This window comes from Scyliorhinus canicula, chromosome 5 (genome assembly GCF_902713615.1).
Source record: "Scyliorhinus canicula chromosome 5, sScyCan1.1, whole genome shotgun sequence".
Classification (NCBI taxonomy): domain Eukaryota; kingdom Metazoa; phylum Chordata; class Chondrichthyes; order Carcharhiniformes; family Scyliorhinidae; genus Scyliorhinus; species Scyliorhinus canicula.
This window is the reverse complement of record NC_052150.1, coordinates 37997486-38010924: the sequence shown is the minus strand read 5'-3', so window position 1 is coordinate 38010924 and position 13439 is coordinate 37997486. Positions and strand designations below refer to the sequence as shown.

The 13439-nt window shown below is 44.2% G+C and overlaps 1 protein-coding gene across 2 annotated transcripts in view; it reads right to left on the bottom strand.

The window, feature by feature from the left end:
• Positions 1-11111, bottom strand: part of si:dkey-222b8.4 (uncharacterized protein KIAA0895) — a 60096-nt gene extending 48985 nt beyond the window's left edge. The window contains exons 1-2 of one of the 2 annotated variants that reach the window (XM_038796922.1): positions 10728-11111; positions 4235-4893 (exon numbers count right to left, since the gene is read on the bottom strand). In XM_038796922.1, the coding sequence (XP_038652850.1) occupies positions 4235-4893; positions 10728-10752 (684 nt within the window). In that variant the 5' untranslated portion in view covers positions 10753-11111. Of the gene's footprint in view, positions 1-4234; positions 4894-10573; positions 10704-10727 lie in introns of those variants that run through there. The other variant, XM_038796923.1, reaches the window with a different exon arrangement.
• Between the last annotated feature and the right edge of the window lie 2328 nt (positions 11112-13439).

Genomic DNA, 13439 nt, shown 5'->3' with positions numbered 1-13439 from the left:
GAAACTAACACTGTGCCCTGGAGGACACCAGAGTTAACAGTTCAGGAAGGAAGCCACTGCAAGTTATTCTCTGGCTACAACTTAATTAGATGAGAATAGGAACTGGTGAGAGCATTCCATCCTGCTGGATGACAGAGGATGGTGTGGTCAACTGAGTCACAGAGCTCGAGAAGATGAGGAGTTTATATTTGGTGCAGTCACATAGGATGTAATTTGTGACCTTGTTAAAAGCTGTTTTGTTACTCTAGTAGGGGCAGAAACCTGAGTGCAGTTATTCAAATATGAACTTGATTTAGGAGGTATTAAGGTATCACGTTCAAGGCCTCTGGAGAGGATAGGGAGGGGGCTAGGATGGTAGTTTGCAAGGACAGAGAAGGTCAAAGTGGGTCTTTTTGAGAAGAGAGATTATGACGGCAGATTTAAAGGAGAGAGCGACATCCTATTCACCTAATGGAACTAGGAGGGAAATCGAGATGAACAGCAGTTTAGTGGGGATAGGAAGAGGGAACAGAATGTAGGTCACTTGGACAAGGTGAGCTCAGAGAGGGCATGAGATAATAAGTTCACACGGTCATGAGAACTAGGAAGAGTAGGCTGTTCGGCCCATCAAATCTGCACCTCCATTCAATATAATCCTGGCTGATCTGATTGCAGCCTTCATTCCACTTTCCTGCCTGTCCCTTAAATTTCTTGACTCCCTTGTCAGCCAAAAATGTACCTAACTCAGCCTTGAATATATTAAATGATCCAGTCTCCACTGTTTCACATGGAAGGGAATTCCAAAGGATAATGACCCTCTTGAGAAGCAATACCTCCCCACCTCCACCTTAATTGGGAGACTCCTTGGGCCCCACACGCCGGTTTGGGAGAATAGCGGGAGGGCCTCCCGACATTTTTCACGCCCTCCCGCTATTCTCCCCCCCTCGCCCGACCCACGTCACGAATTGCCGCTCGCCGTTTTTTACGGCCTGCGGCGATTCTCCGCGGCCGATGGGACGAGCGGCCGGGCCTTTACGCCCGTTTTTTCATGGCAGCAAACACACCTGCTCGCTGCCGTCGTAAAAACGGGCGCTGGATGCCCGTTTGGGGCATCCAGAGGCCAGTTTGGGGCGGGAGCACCACCGGTGTGCTCGGGATGGGACAGGCCCGCGATCGGTGCCCACCGATCGTCGGGCCTGCGTCTAAAAGGGACACACTATTTCCCCTCCGCCGCCCGACAAGATCAAGCCGCCACATCTTGTCGGGCGGCGGTGGAGAAATGCGGAACCGCGCATGCTTGGGTTCCGTCAATGGCGTGATGACGTCACCCGCGCATGCGCGGGTTGGAGCCGGCCGCGCGTCATCTTGGCACACCGTGATTCCCGGGGTGCCACTCCTAGCCCCGATGGGGGGGGGGGGAGAATCGGGTCCCGGGAACGGGCGTGAAGGCTGCCATGAAACGCGGCCGGTTTCATGGCAGCCTTTACGACTCTCCGCATTTGCGGAGAATCTCGCCCCTTATTTTTAAGCTGTGCCTCCTAGATCTACATTTTCCCATTACATTTTTGTAATTCATGTACCAGAACAGCCAGATCGCTCTGCATTGCAGCATTCTGCAATCTGTCCCTATTTCAATAATACTGGGTGGAATTCTCCAGCTGTTCATGCCAGCGGGATTCTCTGGTCCTAGCGCCAGTGCACCCCTGCCATGGGTTTCTCGATGACGTGGGGTGGCTTCAATGGGAATTCCAGTGAACCCCGCCACCAGCGAACAGTGCACAGCCTCCAACTGCTGAGAAGCACACGACTGGGAGGCCGGAAATCCCACCGATTGTTTTTCTATTCTACCCACCAATTTCCCACGTTATACTCCTGCGTATCTTTTGCCCACTCACTTAACCTACCTGTATTCCTTTGCATCCTCCTCACAACTTGCTTTCTTACCTATATTTGTGTCATTAACAAATTTGGCTACAATACAATTGATCCTTTCATCAAGTCATGAATATATATCGTAAATATTTGAGGCCCCAGCACTAATCCCTGTGGCACTCCATCAGTTACAGTTTGTCATTCTGAAAATGATCCATTTATCCTGACTCTATGCTTCCTGTTAGTTAATCTTCCTTCCATGTTAATATATCACCCACAACACGGTTAATAATAATAATAATCTGTATTAGTGTCATAAGTAACACTATTAGCACTGCAATTAAGTTACTGTGAAAATTCCCTAGTCGCCACACTATGAAGTCTGTTCAGGTACACAGAGGGAGAATTCAGAATGTCCAATTCACCAAACGAGCATGTCTTGCGGGACTTGCGGGAGGAAGTCCCGGTGCTCCAATTTCCTCCCACAGTCCAAATATGTGCAGATTAAGTGGATTGGCCGTGCTAAATTACCCCTTAGTAACCAAAGGCTTGGTGGGGTTTCGGGGATAAGGTGGGGGAGTTGACTTGGGTGGAGAGTTTTTTTCGAGGTTTGCAGACTTGATGGGCCGAATGGTCTCCTATGCACTGTCGGGATTCTATGGTTCTATGAACACCATGAGCTCTTATCTTCTGCAGTAATCTTTTATGTGGCACCTTATTGAATGTCTTTTGGAAATTTAAATACACTATCTCTATTTGTTCCCCTTTACCCACCGTGCTAGTATATGATTTTCTCAAAGTCCTGCTACTATATCTATAATGACGAATTCTAGCATTTTCCCAATGACAGATATTAGATTAACTGGCATATAACTTCCTTCCCTTTTTTTGAATAGTGGTGTTAAATTTGTAGCAGGGATCTCACAACAATCTAAGGAATTTTGGAAGCTAACAATTAATGCAACCATTATCTCTGCAGCCAATTTATTTATGACCCTTGGATGCAGGTAACCCTCCATCCATGCTAATATAATTTAGTCCCATTAGTTTTCTCAAGTACTTTTTTCCCCCTTGTGATCATGTTGTTTTAAGTTCATCTCTCCCGCTTGCTCCCCTAATTCTCAATTTTTGGGATGCTTTCTGTGTCTTCCACTCTTAAGATAGATACAAAATACAGAGGACAGAAGACAGTGAGTTCAAGTCCCACTCCAGGGGCGGGATTCTCCCCTACCCAGCGGAAGTCTCCGCACCTTTAGGGGCCAAGCCCTAACGTTGAGGGGCTAGGCCTGCGCCGGGGTGGTTGGCGCCCCGCCAGCCGGAACGGCCTTTGGCGCCAAGCCAGCCAGCCAGGGCCAAAGGGACTTCGCCGGCCGGCGGAAGTCCGGGCATGCGCCGGAGCGTCAGCGGCTGCTGACATCATCCCCGCGCATGCGCAGGGGAGGGGGTCACTTTCGCGTCAGCCATCGTGAAGACTATGGCGAACACGGAAGGAAAAGAGTGCCCCCACGGCACAGGCCCTTCCGCCGATCGGTGGGCCCCGATCGTGGGCCAGGCCACAGTGGGGGCACCCCCAGGGGCCAGATCGTCCAGCGCCCCCACCAGGACCCCGGAGCCTGCCCGCGCTGCCTGGTCCCGCCAGTAAGATAGGTGGTTTGATTCACGCTGGCGGGACCGGCATGACAGCGGCGGGACTTTGGCCCATCGCGGGCCGGAGAATCGCCGGGGGGGGGGGCACCGACAGGCGCGGCGCAATTCCCGCCCCTGCCGAATCTCTGGTGCTGGAGACGGCGGGGGCGGGATTCACGCCGGACCCGGGCGATTCTCCAACCCGGCGGGGAGTCGGAGAATCCCGCCCCAGAGAATGAAGCACATTGTCTAAACTGACACTCCAGCACAGCACTGAGGGAGTGTTGGTTGCATTGTTGCAGGTGATGTCCTTGAGATGAGATGTTAAACCAAGCCCTTTGATGTGTGCAGATTATATGCTATTTTCCCTTTATTGCAACAGTGACCACATTTCAAGAATTTTATTGCTTATAAAGCCCTTTGAGATGCTATATAAAGGTGCTTTATAAATGCAAGTAATTCTTCAGAGCGGAAATCCTTTCTTTATATGAAATAGATACAAGGTCCCTTGAAATCGTAGCTTTAACCATTCTTCCCAAACGCTTTGACTCACTGTAGCAGCCCAACAGCTTAACAGGGACATATGTGAATAGAGGTCTGTGCATTTGTTCATCAGAACACAATGGGAGAAAATGCCCGTGATGTTATATCTCTGTCCAATAAAATTTAATAGAGACATACAAGCACAGGGAGAAAATCTAGTTTTTTCTATTGTTAAAGTGCAGCTTTATTACCAATGAATTCAACATGACTGTACCTGTAGAAGAAATTTCTCTGAGGCGATACTGTGTCTTGCTAACACATTAGGCAAAGCAGGATTGGCATATTCAAACTGTGGATTGTAGGTGAACTCAGACTTGAAGAATTTGACCTTTTCCTTCTCCACATTTGACGGCTTAACAGCAGTCAGGATGCAGAGTCTACGAGTGGCGCCTTCACTGTCTTTCCCTTGTACAACCGGTACACTGGACCTCTGCAGGCTTGAAAAATAAAGCCTTTTTAGTTTACCTTTTGGTCTTTGGGATAGACCAATTCCACTTCCTACCACAGATATGCCGAGTGGAAATTTGGAACCACTAGTAACTAAACTGCCCATGAGCAATGCAGTATGCCTGCTTCCAAGACACCACTCCTTGTCAACCAGTGGCGCAGAAGAGCTGGGAGTCCGGTGTTCCTTGTACCGCATCACAGCCGATGGCTTGGCAGATTTTCGGTGCTTTTTGTGATGGTTGGTGGATGAACGTTTCTTCTCTCCCTTAGATGACAAGACATTGTAACCATTACTTCCTGCAAATATTTCCTTCAAAATGCCGACCGAGACTTGCTGGAGATCTGCTTGGCTCATGTCATTATTTCTTGTGGGATTCAATAGAATCGATTTCTTGGCTAGCTCCAACTCTGGCCAACGAAGCTTTTCTGCAAGGATCAGAAAACAGGAAGGTTCATTTTAACTTTGCATGAATTTATATCATTTGCAGGCCACTTCCATATATGCTCTCACCAACTAGCAAGAGTAAATATCACAATGATCTACTGGTAGGACTGCAACAGGAAAAAGGCAAGCAGGATAATGCCAATTTTCCCCTTTCAACTCCAATGACATATAATAAATTGACTTGTTTCAAAGCTAAAAGCCTATGTGTTGAACACCTCCCATAGAACGACAGAATTCCTAGTGCAGAAGGCCAACTGACCCATTGAGTCTGCACCGATCCTCTGAAAAAACATCCCCCCATCTCCATAGGCTTAGTTAGGAACAAGAAAGTAATAATTAATAAATGGTAACTTGGTACAGGAGGTTTTGCAGCACTAAGTTGCCTTGGAGCACAGCTTCAAATCGAAATATGTTTACTACATGGCTGCTAGATGTAATCTGCCCAAAAGAGAACTCTACCCTATGGGTAATCACTTAGTCTTGGTTCCCATTGGCCCCTGAAGTCAGATGGTCCTTTTTGACTGTGCTGTCTTAAAGAGACAGAGACCACAAACATTACACAGGCCTTCAATAAAAAAGGCCCAAACAAAATTGGACAAGGAGAATGGCAACTGTTTGTATTATTGTATACAATTATTGTATTCCTTTAAGGTCCATTACCGAGAGGCAGGGAGGGAGGGAGGGAGAGAGAATGTTAGAGGTATTAATGGCAGCTGGGATTAGGATTTTAAAAGAGAAGGCAATTATTACTAAACTACATTGTCAATTTTCCCATCCCTTTGGACATAGGTTGAAGATTCTGTTAAAGGCAGATGAGTATTGGATGTGGAACACTCGAGACTCGGCGAGGATGTTAGTGTAAAATGTGATATTTGTAAAAAGTACAGCAGAATGCCATCATGACCAGTTATAGCGATGGACTTCACATTATGGGATAAAGAAGAAAATATTTTTCTTTTATGTTGTACAGACCTAGCGACTAGATTAAGTCTGTCAATAAGGCATACAGCATGCTTGCCTTCATCGGTCGGGGCATTGAATATAAAAATTGGCAAGTCATGCTGCTGCTGTCCAGTCCTCTTGGTCATACTGTTGGAGCCGACTGCTGCTGTCACCTCATCCTCGGCAGCACTGGCTGCCATGTGGCTCACGTTCAGCGACCCCCCGAGGGAATAGGACATCCTTCCTGGTCTCTACCGCGTTCAGGAGCCTCCCCAGGTCAGCGTCCCGAAGGTTGAGGCTGGTCGCCTCGGCGCCATTATTGCTGCTCAACCTTGTTAGCGGGGGCTGGCGAACGCAATGCCAGCAAATCAGCTGTCGAGGCGTTATTTGTGACAAGAAGCCCATGAGGCCTCGTTAAGTGGACCAATTAACGTTGAATTACATTGCCGGTTTCGCTGGGCCGTGTGCTGAGAAGCTCGCGGCAAGTTCCGCTCGCTATCACAGTTGGAAATTTTTCCAGAGAATCGCACCCATTGAAGTATTTATGTTTAGAAGAATGTACTCTCAGATTTCAAGATCCAGGTAACCCAAAGGGATGAAATTAGGGTTGTTTTAGTGATGTCTCACACGCTAACACTCTCAATAGTTATTTGAGTATGGCAGGATTCATTATACTTTTAGTGGGAAGAAAGTGACAAATATAGCTCTGTATTTTAAAGGAATTCTTATATAAAGGGTATGTGGAGAAAAACATGCCTATAGAATGTTGTGTAGATAATCGTTCACTCTGAGACAATGTCCATTCGACAGTGTTACGGAAAAGAGGTTGAGGATTGATCTCACATAGAAGATGCTGGAAAAGGAACTTTCAAAAATGCAAGTCGTTGGACTGCTTCAGCAGAAGAACTGCATGTCTAAAGAAATTGCTAGAAACCCCCAATGAAGGATGCCTTTTGCTAGAATGGATTATAAGAACATGGACATTTTCATGTTGTTATAACCTTAAAATATTGCTGTTTTCAAGCAAGGAGGAAATACCAGGTATACTAAGGATTGATTGTGTAATATAACATGCATTATCATTTTGTACTTTTCTTGTAAATCATTTTGTTTGCACATCAATTTAATTTTTAAAGGGAAATTTGTTATTATCCATTGAGTTCTGTTGATGGATATTAAATATCAGATGCTGAATATTGATGAGATTATTATACTCAGATGTGTATATAGAGAAGAGTCAACCAGCACTGATGGAGGGATTATATTAGAGTGAAGAAGTTTTCACAAGCTTGGGAGTTTCTCTAACGTCAGCATTTGTTGCCCATCCCTAATTTCCCTTCAACCAAGTAGCTTGCTAGACCAGTGATCTATGGACCTGTACACCCAGATTTCTCTGCCTGTCAATACTCCTGAAGGTTCTGCCATTTACTGTATAATTCCCACCTGGATTATACCTTCCAAAATGCATTCCCTCACATTTGTCCAAATTAAACTCCATCTACCATTTCTCCGTCCAAATCTGCAACCGATCTATATCCTGCTGAATCCTCTTCACTATCCGCAACTCCACCAATCTTTGTATCATCCGCAAAATTACTAATCAGACCAGCTTCATTTCCCCCCAAATCATTTATATATATTATGAAGCAACAAAGATTCCAGCACTAATGCCTTATTCACAGCCTTCCATTCAGAAAAGCACCCTTTGGCAACTACCCTCGGTCTTCTATGACTGAGCCAGTTCTGTAACCATCTTGCCAGCTCACCTCTGAAATCATGTGACTTCACCTTTTATATAATTCTGCCATGAGGGACCTTATCAAAGGCTTTATTGAAGTCCATGTAGACAACATCCACTGCCCTTCCTTCATCAATCATCTTTGTCACTTCCTCAAAAAACTCAATCAGGTTAGCGAGACACGACCTTCACTTCACAAAACCATGCTGCCTATCGCTAATCAGTCCATTTGTTTCCAAATGTGAGTAAATCCTGTCCCTAAGAATCTTCTCCAATAATTTCCATACCACTGACGAAAGTCCTATAGTTTCCTGGATTATCCCTTCTTAAACAAAAGAAACAACATTGGCTAATATCCAGTTATCTGGAACCTCACATGTAGCCAATAAGGATACAAAGATTTTGGTCAAGGCCCCAGCAATTTCCTCCCTTGCCTCACTCAGTATTCTGGGGTAGATCCCATCAGGCCCTGTGGACTAACGCTTCCTCCTTTTTGATATCGACATGACCCAGAATATCTACACACCCTACCCTGGACTCAACATCCATCAAGTCCTTCTCTTTGTTCAATACTGATGCAAAGTACTCATTTAGTACTTCACCCATTTCCTCTGGCTCCACAATTAGATTCTGTCCTATGTCCATGAAGACAGATCTAATATAAATGTTCAAAGTCTCTGCCATTTCCTTGTTTCCCATTAATAATTCTGCAGTCAGATCCTCTGAGGGACCAACTTTTACTTTTATCCTTTTTACATACTTATTGAAGCTCTTTACTGGCCTTTTTAATATTTCTTGCTCGTTTACTCCCATTCTAATTTCTCCCTCTATTTATTTTTTTGTCATCCTTTGCTGGTTTCTAAAATTTTCCCATACTTCTGGCCTGCCACAAAGCTTCACAGCATTGTACATCTTTTTTGTGAATTTAAATCATCCTGAACGTTCTTAGTCAGTCATGGATGAATCATTATTCTCATACTTTCTTTTTCAATGGAATATATCTTTGATAAGAGTTATGAGATATCTCCTTGTATGCCTGCCATTCTTCTCTACCACACATTTTAACTTATTTTTACAGTCTACATTGGCAACTCTGTCTTTGTACCGATATAACTTTTTACTTAATATTTAAGATACTAGTTTCTGACTGGTCAGAAACAGTCAAACTGAATGTGAAATTTCAACATGTTATGATTGTGTAGAGGTTTCTTTACTATGAGATCATTAACTAAGCCTGTCTCATTACACATCATCTGGTCTAAAATATAACTATATGATTGGGTCATAACTTAAAAACTGTTTCGAATATGCTCTCTGAACTCATCCACAAGGCTGGCATTGCCAAGGAAACAGCTCCTACTGATCAATTCTAACGAATCACCCAATTAACTGAACATCTGCCACCTGCAGGCAGTTTGTTTAGCACTGTCTAACACCATGAAAAAAACGAGTTAAGATTAAAGTTGCATGCTAAATGCAAAGCTGGACAAAGCTGGAAAAAGGTCAACCCGTGTAATTCCTCACTCACCAAATTCCCTGAGGCAATGAAGTACTCTACCAAAGTGTTCTGTCCTATTTAGTAAAGATTAAATAAAAATTAAACAAAGAATGTCTTTACCTCTGTCAGAAAAATATTTTTGGTAATACTGTAATATTGTTGATTCCAATATTATAATCTGGCATGATTAATACATGTGAAAATGGTTGTGTCATTTGCAAAATTTTAGATTGAAGGACTGTATGAGTCCAACTTTCTGGAGAAAGTCTAGAGGTAACAAAGTAATTTTTGAATGTCAGCAGCAGATGAGGGGCGTCATGGAGGGAGTCAGAGGTGGAAGTCTTAATGATGGTACAAATCCAAGCTCATCTTATGGTCAAATAGCACACCAACATAGCAATAATTATATAAACAAAGTAGATATTTCATGAACAGATCTGCACTGCCCACAGTTGGTACACATATTTCATCCAGACAACATTGCAGAGGTCACAGGGAGATCTACACTTGATGATGCTCTCTTCCCCCGGTTTCGCTACAGCTCCAAAGTAAATGGATGACCACTGCTGGAGTAAAAGAAAGCGAGCATCAGAACAGAGCTGGATCGTCATGTTTGAACTGTTGTAGTGGTCACTGAACAGTGACAAGAGTGGGTATGCAGATTAATTTCTTCACTGACTCCACCAACACAGCTGAGATCAGCCAACAGCACTGACAGGAGACTGAATTTGTGCCAATCCTGTCGTGTGAGGTTCAGTATCACTGCATGTTACGTATTTACAGAATCAATCTTTATTTATATATTGAATCCAGCCCTGGTCACCACGCTTTAGGAAAGATGTGATGCTCTTTGAGAGAGGCGCAGAGGAGAGAATGGTTCCTGGGACAGGATGGGATGGTGGTTTGGTTGGAAAGCTGCTGTTGTACTCCTTAGAGCAAAGAAGTTTGAGGGGTGTTGATAGAGTTGTACAAGAACATGATGGTCTTAGATAAGATAGACAAGGAAAAACTGATGATATCAGGATGAGCAGACATAGATTTAAGACTTTGGGCAAGAGATGCAGGAGGAATGGGAGGAAGAACCGGATTGGCAATGACCTGGAAGTATCTGCCCACCAAAGTAGTGGAAGCAGAAACAAACAATGATTTCAAAAGGAAATTGCTTTGGATGCTTGATATAAATAAACTTGGGACTACCTTGATGAGCCGTAAATAACTGATTCTTTTAAAATATTGACCCACTTTATCATCTTGGAACACATCAAATTGCCCATTGCGTTTAAATCAGGTGGTATCGTGCAGAAATCTCAGCAGCAGGCACATAGTTCATTACATTTTCTTTAAAAACATATTCGACGTGAGTAACCCCCCCCCCCCCCCATCCCCATCCCCATCCCCAGAGCCCCTGCTGTAAGATCAAGCAATAAGCACATTCTCACAAATGGAAATGAATGAAATCAATGGTAAATTATTGGCCCGTCACCTCAACGGTAACTGCAATGCGACGAATGTGATTTCAGATCCCCCTCCCCCTAAATCCACCAAGTAGCGACTAGACCGACCAAATCTCCCAGCTCCGCTCTCTCACTAAGAATCATTTTGCTCCATTTCCCTACAGTACAGGAAGTGACACGTACCGGTTACTCGGATTGATTCCAGCATCCCTGGCAACCTCCAATGGCCGGCGACTGTGAGAAGAAGCGGGCGAGCGCCGTTTAAAGTCCTTTCCTCCCACCCGCAGAGACGGAGGTTAAAAGCGGGCAGTACAGTTGGTGACAGTGTCCCCGAATTGCCATGGAAGACACATACGCTGCTAAATTGCACTGAGGGTGCCCATAAGCGCAGTCAAGCCAGGTTTATGCCGAGCGGTCGGTACCGAGGTGGCCCTGGTGCTTTTCCCACCCCCTCACTTCTGCAGAATTGCCGCAGTCTCCAACTCCTCCATGACGAATCTCCCTCCACCTGTCATTCCCCGCGTTCCGCTATCCAGCCCCGACCACTCGTTCCCAAGGTAACCCTACTTCGCGTCATAATTCGGTGCTTTGTGACGTCGGTCACTTGGGAACGTCTTGTATCATTTCTTCTGAGGGCCGATAACAATTGCTACACTTAAAACCCAAACTCAGGGAAAATGTTTGAAACGCTTTACCGTCAATCAGTGTAGGAGTGGTGGGCACTGTGCTTCCACTTCTAAATCCATATTTTCACTGCCGGCAAGGAGTGATTTTAAACCATTCAAAGGAACGCAGTCATAATTTTAACATATCCAAATTATATTGGACTTATAACACCATAGGACAGAGGAACAGAATTAGTCCACTCGGCCCATCGAGTCCGCTCCGCCATTCAATAGTGGCTGATGTTTTTCTCATCCCCATTCTCCTGCCTTCTCCCAATAACCCCTGATCCCCTTATTAATCAAGAACCTATCTATCTCTGTCTTATAGACACTCGGTGATTTGGCCTCCACAGTTTTCTGTGGCAAAGAGTTCTGCAGATTCGCCACCATCTGGCAGAAGAAATTCCTCATCTCTGTTTTAAAGGATTGTCCCTTTAGTCTGAGATTGTGTCCTCTGCTTCTAGTTTTTCCTACAAGTGGAAACATCCCCGCCACGTCCACTCTATCCAGGCCTCGCAGTATCTTGTAAGTTTCAAAAAGATTCCCTCTCATGTGTACAGACCTAGAGTCCTCAACCGTTCCTCATACATCAAGCTCTTCATTCCAGTGATCATTCTTGTGAACCTCCTCTGGACTTTAAGGCCACAAGACCTCCATTTATGTACAGAAGATTATATGGTTTAAATATAGCAAAACCCAATCTTATTTCAATTTAACCTAGACAATTATGAGGAGACAAATTAAGGAAAATTCTATTTAAACTATTTTTGAGCAGAATTTATATATTGAAATGAATGTCTGGTATAATCTTCCGGGCAAGCGTTCAGAGAAAATTCTCTTTGCAGTGCTAATAATAATAATTTTTATTGTCACAAGTAGGCTTACATTGCAATGAAGTTACTGTGAAAAGCCCCTAGTCACCACATTCCGACATCTGTTCGGGTACACAGAGGGAGAATTCAGAATGCCCAAATTACCTAACAGCCGTTCAAAATGAAGTGAATGCCCAGTGTTGCTAACACGTGTGAATCCCATTGTTCGCAGATTTTTTAAATGCACTACATGTGGGGAGGTTTTTTTAACATATTTAAATATCCTGTATCAAAAAAGTCCAACTTGAGAATTGTAATTATTAGGATTTGTAGAATAGCTTTTTTTCATCATCTGTTGCAGATTTTGAATCATGAAACTTGCAATGATTAATCCTAATTGTTAGAGAAATGGGGCTCAAAACCAGCCAAAAGGTCATGAGTTTGAGCCTTGAGTTTATTCTATAGATTGGCATTTCTGAAAAATACTGAAGGACTGTTATCCAGTTGAAGGGACCAAATTTTGGATGAAACTTTAATCCAATGCTCTGTCACTTTTTTCCGCAATGCACGCTGACCTCTGATCCCTTGGCCCATCTCTCCAGGCACCCCCCGTCTCTTTGGCACCACCCACCCTCTGGCCATGGGCATGTTCCCAGAGGTATGGCCCATCCCCTGGGTATTCCCCTGGGTAATCCAATGCTTTTGTGGATGTAAAAGTTTTCATGGCATTAATAGGAGGGCAAGGGACACCTTCTGCTGGTCTGGCCAACATTTATTCCTCACCCACTATCAATAAAACGAAAGCAAATTATTACAGATGTTGGAAATTTGGAATAAAAATACTGGAAATACCCAGTAAGGCAGGCAGCATCTCCGGAGACATTAAAAGAGTTTACGGGTGTGATCATCCGGCCTCATTACACTCGTGCTTAAGTGTAACAAGGCCAGTGAATGGCAGGTGAGGCCAAAAACGAAAACTGCTAGCGCCAAACAGTTTACGACGCTACCAGCCCACTCACATAGGCGAAATCGGAATCTCGTTGGAGCAAGACGGGAAACCAATTATCGCCACTGAAGTTAAAAACTCACCACTATTCTTAGAATTCCCCTATACCAAAAAGGGCCGACATTCTAAATGGTGAACAGGGATTCTCACTCCCTGACTCCTATGCAGGCTTAGGTGGGTGCTATTCAGGTCAAACTATATTTTCAAGTTATCCCCGGTATAACCCATACCTTCACAGAAGATTTCATCTACTTATCACTTAGTAGCATCGATATCCTGGGTCCTGCGTTGCTAAGTAAGTAAAGTAGTCTTTGTAATAACCACTGTTTCAGGTTAAAACTTTTAAGTTAATTTATTCTTGTATTTTTTCTTTTAAAAGATACAATCACTGTCTTTACAGAAAAGTAAAAAG